The following is a 12,586-nucleotide window of genomic DNA, read 5'->3' as shown; positions in this document are numbered from 1 at the left end:
AGCTGCGTCAAACATTAAAGAGCAAAAGCTGCAGGTTCAAAAGCAAAGCATCACAAAAAAGCAGAAGCCATGCTGGGGGGCTGGCAGGCCAGCGCACTCACTGAGGCAGTCATTTACTCACCACAATGTTTGAAACGTCAAATGGAGGCTCCTTGGGCTTTTCTGGTTCAGTCACTGGCACAGGTGGAGTTGGAACAGGGGGTGGCAGCTTTGGTGGTGCAGCTGCCTTGGCCGGTGCAGGTGTTGCTTTGGTGGGCACACCAGCAGGCTTTTTCACAAACAGGTCCTTTTTAGGGGCCATCTCTCTCTCTCTCCCCTTCGTGTTCCCCTTCTCAAAAAACAGAGCTGCTCACTAACTGTGGCACTTGTGCTGCCTCTGCTGCTGTGCAGACTCCCCCAGGGTCTACAGAAAGTGGGTTGACTATTAATAAGCAGCTCTCCATTGACGTCACGCGTGTTTTAGAGTGGAGGGCCTTTAGTAGGGAAGCTGATCAAAGCCTTGTGAAGCCAAACCTATTTATGCCTCTTGACAAAAAGATTGTCTTTCAAAACTGACAACAGGCATTGAGGACAATGTGGCACGTCTGGCCATTTGTCACAGCTGAGCACAGCATTCTGCACAGGCGTCCACACCAGCCACCCTTTCTGTCCTGTGATACCAGCTCCCAGATGACACCCCCAATACCCTGAAGATCTGTGCCCTACCAGAGGCAAGTTGAAGGTTTGGACTGCTGAGGACAATTTGAAACTGACGAGATAAAACAGGACTCATTTAATGCTTTCCGGTAATGTTAGAGAAATTACAGAATTGTGGCCTTTAAGTGGACACTGTAGACTTGTAAGATGTCGATGCTGTGTCTGCAAGTGAATTCAGCTACATAGTTATTGGTAAAGGCATCTTTGGAGGGAAAGGGGCAGAATTTGGTGGGTAAGGGAGAATCCATCCAACCTAATGACTAAGTCACTCAACTTTATATTTCAAGACGTCAAGCATCAATGTGCTAAACCCACAGATTACCAGAGGCGTCCATAGTCTGTGGCTTCATGACTTTGCAAATCCTCCAGTGACATTCAGAGTGATGGCCATGGACCACAAAAATGAACCTTGTAGACTGGAGTATAAATGAATGTTTAAGGATACGTTTGGTATTTGTCAAGTTATTTTTTCGCGGTTATTACTATACTAGCTGTGTAAGCCCGAGCAGTAAAAAAAGCCTGGCATCCTAGAAACTATTGAAATCGTCAGGAAAAAAAATTGAAATGTAGAGATGTCAGGTAATTGAAAGGAACTACTCTGTGCATCTCTCTCCTAGGAGGTCTCGTTTTGCCGACGTGCTCACAATCCTTGTGCATTAGTGGCGGGAGGAAAAGTAAAAGGGATACCGTTTTGCTGATGTGCTCGCCTCACTTGTGTAAGAGTTTCTCTCTCTTTTCTCTGTGGTTTTACTTTGGCAACAGAGTCGCTTTCTTCTTCCGACTCGTTAACTTGGGGCTGCCTTGCCGGCTCTCTGAGCTTCATGCTGTAGTAGCCTCACAATTCCGGGCCGGACAGACAGACGCATACACTTCCACAAGTAGACGTTTATATACAAGATTGCATGCAACTTGTGAAATTGGAGTGTCCATTTGATTTTCAGGAAAAAAAAATGGCTAAGACCACCATTTTAAAAGACGTTCAACTGGTTCTTCTCAGTCATGGTGTGGTTTTCTGCAGGATTTTGAATGCCGTAACTGCCATTGCTGCTTGATAGTGATTCGATTGCCTTTTCTCAAGATTTTTATAATAAACTGTCATTTTTAACCACTCACACAATGACACTGTCACTCACGCTAATTTGGAATCACCAGTTCACCAAACTCGCATGTCTTTAAGGATGTAGAAGAAAAACCCACATGAATTTGGAGAAAATGAGAAAAATGCACATGGAAAACGCTCGGGCATGAGACCCATGCCCAGAACACTACTATGCCACCCTACATGAGATCTGTACCCAGCATTCACTTTGCTAATGAATCACAATTTCACTGCTAACATTATATGGTGCTATCTGTCACCCCAGCTGCAGTGCAGTGACTCGCCTGACAAATGTCTGGAACTGCACTGGCCTTTAGCAATGGGTGACCACAAACTCTCTGCCTTATCTTCTGAAGCTGCACCACAGTGGTCCTTAGGGGCTTTCTGCCAGTCTTTATCTGGTTTGTTCACATCAGTCCTAAGAGCTACAAGCCACAGCATAAAGGGTATCACAAGATTCAGAAGGAGGTCGATGGGAACTCTAAACCCCTGTTCTTCATTTTGTTTTCACAGCCTCGCTACACAAAGCATTTCTACAGAAATTCAGTGTCACCATAAACCGCTTCAGACATGTGTGTACTCGTGTTCAGATTTACGCGTTCCACATGAGAGGACAAGTGAACAGGTGGGCATTGTGACCTCAGGAAAAATAATGGCAAGAATCAGTGATCAAATGCGTTACCTTCTGGTTTTCATTTCTTGTCATAAACATACATCACAAAAGCTTTGCCAAAGTGGACATATTTGGTACGATTTAAGGCTTTTTTCACATTTGAACCAGTTACCCATAGACTCAATTTTAAACTGCAATAAGTATCACATTTTTTTTAATTTCTAAAAAGTGCTTCACTTAGGAAGGCAGTTTCCCAATATACTAGGATTGTGAAGAAATAACTTTTGACCTGAAAAACACCAAAACTATCCTTATTAAAGTCTAAGGTTGCAGAGTTGGGAAAAAGTGACTCTCTAGTTGGTAAATAAGGGGTTCACAAATTTAGTTTTAAGTAGACAACAGTTAGGAAGACCAGAGATGGAGTAGGCAATGTTTGTTATTTATTCTTCAGTTTCTATGCTTTTGTTTTAAGAGTAAAAGATCTAAAGTCATTACCCCAGGTCAAGATGATATGTATTAGGGAAAAACAAGGCTAAATGTTATTTCCATGCTGAAAAGGAAAGAGGTTAAAGATTAAAGAAACGACAGCTCAGCTGTACAGCACACGCACACACAGCAAATGCATAATGGTCACAATGTTAAGCACAAACAACATGTCTACCATAAATGTTACACTGAAGAACATTTGTTATTATTCAGTCAGTGGTGTCTAGACACTAATAGCGGATGTGGCTCCTTCACTGTGTGTGTCCTATCATTTCCATCAATTAAAATAAAACAAAAAACGAGGAAGGTATGGTGGCACAGGAGTAGCAGTGCTGTCTCTCAACTCCGAGATCCTGGTTTGATGTCCAGTTGGAGTGCTTCTTGTGTAAAGTTCTTAAACGGGCCATGTGACCTCCAGAGAAACAGACTGACTGATGACTAAGCTGCCCTGTGGTGAGTGACTGTTGGTGTGCAATGGACTGACATTTCATTAAGAATAAGCCACTGTACCACTTGTACTATTATGGAAAACATGGGTTTAGAATGCTTGGGAGTGATGGATGAAGGAAGGAGTTTAAGTGACATAATTACCATAAAGTACCTCTAAACTAAAATATATTGCCGTGCTCTGCCTAGTTTAGACTTTCCTAATAAAAAAAAAAAAATGTCAGTGAGTAGTGACAAGATTAGACTGATAGAAGACATCTCTGGACTTGAGAGCAGAGGATTCTGGTAACAGTGACACCCAGGAGATAGACCAGTGCCTTAAGTAGGCCTCTGTGAGCTCATAAAAGCAGACCATCAGATGTCCATGAACTGAAAAACAATAAATAACATTGCAAAAATACACAGCATGTCAGTCAAATACCCAAGCTTTTCGAAGTTTTGTTTTATTGTAGGGGCATTTCTCCCTATACTTTTATAACACGATATATCAATATTTAAAGTAAATTTATTTTTCTAAATCTTCTCCCTAGAAATTAAATAATTATCAAGCAGAAATTTCCATCTACTATGTCTGGTATTAAAGCTTAGAACTGAACATTTCAGATGAAATGACAAAAGTCAAACAAAAACAGACCAATCCTTCAGTGCCAGTTTATGTCGAGAGGGAAAGGCAGGAATCATCCTAATGAAGGTTGACTGACAGAAAGATAACCAACTGAAGGACATAAAGGAGGATGTGAGCTCTGTTGTAGGTCCAAATTTTAAAAGAAAGCAACTCTTAAGTAGGTGTTAAATCTTAGGCATTCAAAAAATGACTGCAATATTCACACACCCTCTCCTATATTATACATGACATAATATGATACACATACAGTTTATAAAGACCTGTTTTATAACATCTTTCACCAGTAACAGCACAGCAACACTGATGCAGCAATGCTAACCAGTAGGCCTTCATGTCCCCACCTATTCAAACACAGATTATATTGAATTTGGACTTTTCTTGTTTGCTTCTCATCATTTTCACATCATTATATCAAATGAAACACATTTACAGATTACAGAAGTTAACAGATGCAGAAAACCCTCCTAAATTATTTTGAAAATAAACAATAATTAAACAAATATTGCCAGCTATGTTCAAAGACTGCCCAAACTCACACCATCAATAATTCCCGTAGTTCAATTGTATTTAAAGTACATTCTTCAATGAATGTAACAGCTACGATTGTGTACTTGTCTAAGATTTCGAAAGTGCTGCTCAGCAGATCATTTATTTGGTTGTTCAGTAGGTGCCTGTGGTCACTACGATGGCAAAACATACTTGACTGGTCTACAGTGTCCTTACATTGGTAGGCCTATTGGTTGTTGGCAGTGTGTCCACTTCTGCTTCATGATGCTGTGGCATGGTGTTCATTCAATCCCAAAAGCTTTGAGCTCACTCCTCACTCTCTGTAAGTATTCTGGATCAGGGTATCCATATCTGTATAGAAATTAAAAAGAACACATTATCCCCTGGGCCTAAACTCTCCCAAGTACTACTAAGTTACTGATGTTCATTTTTTCCCCCACAGTGTTTATAACTGTTTTCATTAAAAATACTCCTCAAAAAGACTCTATACAGTATAGGATACAACATGGATTCTAGAAGCCAAGCTGTGAATGTCTGTATCAGTGTGCCAATTACTGTTGAGTGTCTTCTCCAGAACTGGTTCCTGTACTGCTCCCAATACTGATGATAAAAGAAAGTGTTTATGTCCCTTACATGATTTGTCATTTGCAGATTCACTGTTGCTGCATGGTCTTGACTACAGAGGAGAATGCTGCTTTTTGTCTTAGAAGATTAACCAAATTGGTATTAACCACTTAGGACTATGCAAGTAGCCTTCATTTCTATTGTGATCTTCCAGTTCCAACCTGGGTAAGGCTAGATGGCGATGCTGATGGCATACAGCAGAGTTGTTTATTGAGGGGCAGAAATTACACTTTATATACCCAACATGGGCCTTCATGGCAAATACACAACTACCACCAAAAAGAAGACACATGGCTCAGTGCACATCACACTCACATATTCTACATGGCATTTTTCTTGAAAACGGTCTCTATGTCAGCTTCTCTTTTCTTGGTTAGGAAAGCCCCCAATAGCCAAGGGACCAAAATCAGCACTGAGTGAAGTGCATGGCATTAGTGGATAAAGTCGAGTGAGAATGGCAGTGAGGACAAATGAGAGTGAAGCCAACTTCATCTGTTTACACGTGTATTAGTGTGCATCACAATTGGATGGAACTTGACAACGTTAAAACAACTGTGTAAACATGTTCATGATCTATCACCAAGACCACATTCAAGGCTAGTCAAAAACAGATCACATTTAACATGATTAGAAATGCAGCATTTTCCATCTACATACAGCAATCGAGTCAGCAGAAAATACAGAAGAACTGTGTTAGGCGTTAAGTGTTAAGTTATTTATGGAAGGGTGGCATGTCAACTTCTTTTCACTTTTTCTTGTTAGGTCACTATAAGCAGTCTATTTCCATTCTAACTGCAGATTATTAGCTGCACTACGCAGATAAGCACGAGTAGACACCAGAGACATATTTTAACGAGAGGTGTAATGTAATCAGGCTAAATTATATACCGATAAAATTAAAAAGTGCAAATTAACACTACAATCCCTGAAGCCTACGAAAAAAGTCATAATGCCGGGCCACCTTAAATTCTTTGAGATGTGTCCAGCTGCAGTCAGGACAGTTTTTAGGCCTCGGACAGATCCGAGCACTTCACGCACTATGAGGTCCATAAATTGACGCCTTCTGGAGTCATCCCCTGTTTCGCTGGTGAACTGACGCCATTACATGCCTCTCATGACGATTTCAATTCCCTTTAGTTCCTACACTCAAATGTGTATTCAGCATTTATTAAACTTCTAAACTATTGAGGTCTCTCAGTTCTGCATCGGAAGCAGTTGTTTTGGTGTCATATATTAGAAACAAGTTGAACAAAAAATCTTAACATTTTGTATTTTATAGTCTATGTTTTATATCTGCGTTTGCCCTGTCTCATTCATGAGACTGCACTTTTTAATATGTTATTTATATGCTGCACTCAATGGAGTAGTGGCTCTGTGGCTAAGGTCCTGCACTGGTAATCAGAAGGTTGACCCTATATAAAAATGGGAAATGCTAAGGAAGAACATGAAGAAGAATAAATTATATGCTGCACTCAGCTACGATTAACACTACATACTCTTATAGACTCTGAATCGAATAAATCGTATAATTTGTGTAAACAGTTAAAATATGCAATACTACGCTCAGAATGTTTAGGAGCTTTTTAGAGTACTGTCTTTGTGGTCCTCCCTGTGTTATATCATTACTACTGTATTATTACTGGTGAAAAAAATTTTAATATTTGCATTAACGATGCATTCATTGTGGCAGAGTTTATGCTCCAGAGAAATGACGCACTTGCCCTCAGAAGCACGAAGAAATATAAAGTAGTCGTTTGAGTCGCCCAGCTAAGACCTTCTCTGTTAGCTGAGCAGCTCTGCATACCCATTGGTGATGGCTCGCGACCTCGCAGCAAGTACAAAGACGTTTACTACATTAGCACTATAGTTTATCCTAGTGAAGCTTTTTCATTTATAATAAATATTTTTTTGCACACATGTTCAGTCTGCCACCATTACTATAATAGTACATTTAGCACAAAAGTGTACCGCTAACACAGGGTTGTGGGGTGGAAAGTGGGTGGAGTCAAAACAGATTCAGCTGACAAGGGTGTCATCTTACAGGCCTCTGAATGTCTCAGGTCGCTGAATTTGTATGAGGCCTAAAACTGTCCTGACTGCAGCTGGACTCTATTGAATTCCTTTGCATTGTCTTTGGTTTTGCAAAAGTGCCAATCGGCACCAGCAGCAAGTAGCCTGCTATTCCATGCCCCACCGACGCAGCTGAAATCAAGTCAGGCATAGAATTCTCACAGCTCAAGTCTTTTTATTTGGGAGTTAGGTGTCTGGAATTGTATTGGGTAAATAATATATCGTTATTTGGAATACATACATTATATGTGTGTTCCATGTCTACAATGATCTGTGTAAGTGTAGGATGACAGGAACTGCTGAACACATAGCTAAAACAGAAACTTTTTCCTTGTTACACTAATAATGATGTGAAGTGTATAATGTGTTAAGACTTTAGTCCAAATATCAAATAAACAAGTGTGCTTTTATTCAAGAATATAACCAAAGAAAAAAAAATCATTCGATTTATATGTTGCTGTAAATGAGTTATAATCCCAAGCTTAAATGTCAATTGACCGGAGGTTGATATGTATTCTTGAATGGTGCCTAGGTAAGAACTGCTGCCTTATAACCCAAAGGTACCAGGTTTGAGTCCGGGCACTCTGAGTTTTGAGTTGCGAGCTGCTATTATTATTTCTATATTATAATAAAAACATACACCAAGTATAAATTTTGGCTACTTGTAAAATGTAGTGCTTGTTTTTTTAATATTCAGTTTTACTCTGTTAGTGACGTTCACGTGGTACAACGAACTTGTCTCTCCTTCTCTGAGTTGATGGCATTTATCTCCATTCTTTTCACAAGAGCAGCACTGTAGCTGATGCCTGCTCAGAAGTATTTGTTGTACCAGCAATCACAGATACAATGTCCCATAACTGCTATCAGACTACCATGGGACGTTTGCACTTTGACAACAAAGAAACCCAAGCAGAACGTGAGGAAAAAAATGACAAGATTTGCTGCGATTTTGGACATGTGGCAACGTTTTGTTCAGGAACTGTGTTTTGAGCTACAACCCAAGGCAAAGACTTTTTGAGTCTGTGGTCATAAAGCTTATGGAGCCGTTTCTGGACAAAGGCAGAACCATAACAACAGACAACTTCTTCACAGAGCTTTCGCTGGCTAATAGACTGCTGCACCGCGGTACAACTCTGCTTGGCACCATAAGTGAAATGAGACTTCCACCTGCAGCTAAAGTCACTTTAGTACGTGAGCAATTTGCCACGCTAGTGTTTAGATTTGACAGTGCCATGATGATAGTGTATGTGCCCAAAAAGAAGAAGCCTTTGATTTCAGTCTGTAACCGCTGGTGTAAAGTTTTGCTACATGTAAAAGATATCGCTGAAGGGATATATATAAGCAGAAACACAAATGCTGGTGAATCATGTCTTCTTGGTATCTTGTTGTCACTTGAATTTTTTGTTATTCAGTTTTACTCCTGAATAAAAGCATACTTGTGTCGTTATACCTTTGCGAAAGTGTTTATTTTATATTCTAGTAACCACTTGAATGAGACTGAATCTGTCTCTGCCTCTCTTGCACACGCACACACACATTCATACATGAAAACGTCACTATTTGAAAAAGCTATGCCATTTCAACATGTTTTTTTTTCGATCTTGCCTGTACTGTAAGAAGTCTGTCTGCATTTTCAGTATAATGCCCCATAATGCGGAGTACAGGTAATTTCCATTGAAAACTGTTTTGATGGATTTAATTATTTCCTTGAGACTTTTGTAGTGCATTTTGTTTTAAAACACTGTTGATATTAATAAACTGCTCATTTTGCATCTACCTTTGCTGTGATTATGTGTCCTCATTGTCCAGTCCATCTCGGTTTCATGTTTATCGATGTTGTGAGTTCAAGGGAGTGATGCCAGCTAAAGGTAACCTAGGCATTACAGTCAGCTTTAATTCTTCTATACTTTAAGTTTTGCATAAAGGCTTGCATATTTTACAGAGTTTTAAACATTTGTCCTTGCACTTTCTTGTGCCTAAACTATGAGTGCACAATCAGCATCCATAATTAAATACATTCTGAAAGCCCAAATGAACCCTGTTTCATGAAAGTGATAGCGCCAAACAGAAAAGTATTCACTGCACCCTAACAAACCTTCTGGTCCTCAAGTTTAAACATGGGATGTAAGAAATTCTGAAGGATAAAATTTTTAGATGTTATACTGAAGTTAGGTTGGGCTTTTACAATGACTTCTGTTTCGTCACACAAATCTAATAGGCACTGATAAAATGAACTGGGCGATTGTAACCTCCACAATACATATCAAAGTGTGTTGGGTGATAAACAACACATCCGGCAAACTCTGAACCTTATTTTTGTGCTTATTGATTATGTGAAATGACTCCCGACTCAAGAAGCTCAGAGGGCAAACAAACATTAGTTAAGTGTTATAATCTGTTCAGTATTGTTCTTTTACTGGAAAAAGCTACATTTTTCAGATACTCAGCTCTTCAAGCAATACTTGGTTCATGAAATAACTGTATAAAAAAACACTACTTTAAAACTAAAAGTGTAACATTCCTTATGTGCCTTTGTGTAACATTTTCTATTCTGTTTCTCTTCTTAGTGTCCTGCTGTGGTCCTTGAAAAGGCAACTACTCCAGCCCATTAAATGATACACTAGAGTGATTGAGACCAAATCACTGTCATGGCACCAGATCATAATACAGTTTGTACAGTTGTGTACTTCAACAAACAGCACATGAAACTGCACAATGCCCCAAGATGGAGGGCAGATAGTCGGCTAGGCTGAGGAGAATTGTTTCAAAAGATTGTGGACAGAGAAGTTTATTTTTCCTAGGAATGCTGTCAACTGGCTCCTTTCACTTCTTTTGCAATATTTTACTAGTTGAAACTTAAATTTGCATGACTTTTTTCTATTTTACCCAACAATTATAATTTATACATTATTGTTGGTTTATGTTTGCAAATGTCATTTTACTGCTGCTATATTGTATTTGACATGACTTAAGGCCCCTGAGCCTGTATTATGAGGAAAGTGGTACTATATACCAGAATAAACAATTGATTCAAATTGAATTGATAAAACCCATGTCTGCGTGGGTTTCCTCCGGGCGCTCCGGTTTCCTCCCACAGTCCAAAGACATGCAGGTTAGGTGGATTGGCGATTCTAAATTGGCCCTAGTGTGTGCTTGGTGTGTGGGTGTGTTTGTGTGTGTCCTGCGGTGGGTTGGCACCCTGCCTTGTGCCCTGTGTTGGCTGGGATTGGCTCCAGCAGACCCCCGTGACCCTGTGTTCGGATTCAGCGGGTTGGATGATGGATGGATGGATGAATTGATAAAAGTAAGTCTTACCCGCTTTGTCCTCCATACATACTGGTCTTGTGATGGATATCATTCCAGGTGACAATATTTTCTGCTCCTGTTGTTCGAGAAGTTCCAATGGTAAAAATAAGCCTTTGATCAAATGCCCTCTTGAGAAGTTTAAGCACTTCTTTGCCCTCTATGGTGTTGGGCAGATAGGCTGTCCTGTGGGCACCACTGAAGGGTTTGCCAGGATTTGGGTGCTTCTCCTAGAAATAAAAGACCTATTTAGTTATAGCAGTACTAAAGTAAAAGGGAACATCAAATGATTAAAAAAAACAATTTACATGACAACATAAATATTAAAAAATCTTACCGTCTGTATTCCATGGGGGATGTCATAATTGATTTCTATTGTATTACATCCGAAGCCAGGGAGAGATGTAGATATTGTACGAGATGTCATCCTTCCATCAGGCTGATCCCCCGTTATTTTTCCATGCACAGCTTTACAGATGGGACACACTGGATTATCTTGCTTCACTTTTTTCCAGCAGTCTTCACAGAACTCATGTTTACATGATAATGTAACTTTTTTCATAAAGTTATCAAGGCATATGGGGCACACTTCTTCATAGCCTTTCTCCTCGCATGCTTGACCTGATGCAGAACTAACTGGGGAAAGCTTAATATCTTGGAATATCTTCCTCCCTATTTTCTTCTCAATCTCTTTCACAGTCCAGTACAAGTGCTTTATAAAACCTACAAGTATCCATTGGTTTTTCTCCTGATAGTCTTTAACGTACGGATGACTGGAACGGATTTCTTGAAACACCCGCTTTGCTTCCTCCATGTCCTTTGGGTCCTTTATAGATCTTTGCATCAGATTGCTGGCCACTTTCTGATAAAGATCCAACAGTCCTTGGCAGGCGTGACTTTGGAGGATGAAATTAACATTGCATGATGTTATGGTAATCTTCACTGAACTGCTTGATTCACTGTTAGTCTGCTCATCCACATTCACCCTGAACTTGGTTTTTAATGACTGCAGCTGTTTGCCAAACAAACACTTCACAAAATCCCAGTGTACTTTATACATCTCTACGTCTTTTGATAGCTCTGAATCTTCACAGACAAAATCAATTTTCTTAAAGTTTTGTTCTCTTGCTGGTCCCACTACTGTAAGACCTTGCACAAACTGATCAAGGTCTGATTCTGGGCCTATGAGCTGATAGCCCTCTGCTGACAACATTAGTACAAACTTTGAGGTGTTTGGCATTGCATTGAAACGCTCCATGATATGATCAGAGTATGGGATAGTCCTACTGCTTAGAACAGGAATAGAGGACTGACACAGGTTACAGAAGCGTTCCTTTGCCTTCACAAAGTTCTCATGCTTTTCTGTTGGTACTTTTGGTCTGAAGGATATGGACACCTGTGCATGTATCTCGACTCCTGTGTCATGCTCTATAGCTCTGATCTTCTCACCGTAGGCCCTGTACATGTAGTAAAAATTGAACCCAGACAATGTGACATTGTCAATTTCCACAGGCATTCCTGATGTTCCTTCTGCACTTTCACTTGCTTCCTGCCTGTGCCCCGCAGCACTTGTTTCAGTAAGAAATCTTTGGTCAATTATTGTACTTTTATTTTCATTAACAGAGAGCATAGGAGTAGAACTGCTGCCAGGAAGTGTATTTCTTTCATTCATAGACATAGACTGCTCTAAAGCAAGAGAATCCTGGCTAAGTGGAGCAGAGACTGCAACATTTTCGAATGGCTCATCCTGAAAAACAGTAGGCAGGTTTTGTAAATTATTGGAAATCATTTTTTCATTGAGTGTTTGTAATATCAAGCATGTTTTAAACCAGGCAGGTGGCAGACCCTACAAAATTATAGCCATCATGTACATTACATGGATAAACCCCACTACGAAAAAATATGCAAATACAGTACAGAATTTTAACTAAGTTGTAGTATAAATAAAACCACTATAAAATTACAGGTACACAGATGAAATAGTCACTTGTAAGAGTCATCTCATTTCATATGCTGTCAGTATATTTTACAATATAAATGAGGAACTGGAATGTCGTCACTGCTGTAAATTGTTAATAAGAACGGAACAGTCAAGCGGTGGTTTATTTAAGGTTCA

General features: G+C 39.8%; 2 protein-coding genes across 3 annotated transcripts in view; both read right to left on the bottom strand.

The window, feature by feature from the left end:
• LOC114648833 (myosin light polypeptide 6-like) overlaps positions 1-390 on the bottom strand; it is a 51,273-nt gene extending 50,883 nt beyond the window's left edge. The window contains exon 1 of one of the 2 annotated variants that reach the window (XM_051924113.1): positions 122-390. In XM_051924113.1, the coding sequence (XP_051780073.1) occupies positions 122-301 (180 nt within the window). In that variant the 5' untranslated portion in view covers positions 302-390. The remainder of the gene's footprint in view (positions 1-121) is intronic. The other variant, XM_051924112.1, reaches the window with a different exon arrangement.
• A 2,800-nt stretch (positions 391-3,190) lies between these two features.
• LOC114648832 (E3 ubiquitin-protein ligase DTX3L-like) overlaps positions 3,191-12,586 on the bottom strand; it is a 48,495-nt gene continuing 39,099 nt past the window's right edge. Inside the window, exons 5-7 of the mRNA XM_051924386.1 lie at positions 10,808-12,217; positions 10,483-10,700; positions 3,191-4,824 (exon numbers count right to left, since the gene is read on the bottom strand). Of these exons, the coding sequence (XP_051780346.1) occupies positions 4,755-4,824; positions 10,483-10,700; positions 10,808-12,217 (1,698 nt within the window). The 3' untranslated portion in view covers positions 3,191-4,754. The remainder of the gene's footprint in view (positions 4,825-10,482; positions 10,701-10,807; positions 12,218-12,586) is intronic.

Source organism: Erpetoichthys calabaricus, chromosome 3, assembly GCF_900747795.2.
Source record: "Erpetoichthys calabaricus chromosome 3, fErpCal1.3, whole genome shotgun sequence".
Taxonomy (NCBI): domain Eukaryota; kingdom Metazoa; phylum Chordata; class Cladistia; order Polypteriformes; family Polypteridae; genus Erpetoichthys; species Erpetoichthys calabaricus.
The sequence above is the reverse complement of the archived record's forward strand: the minus strand, read 5'-3'. Positions and strand labels throughout refer to the sequence as shown.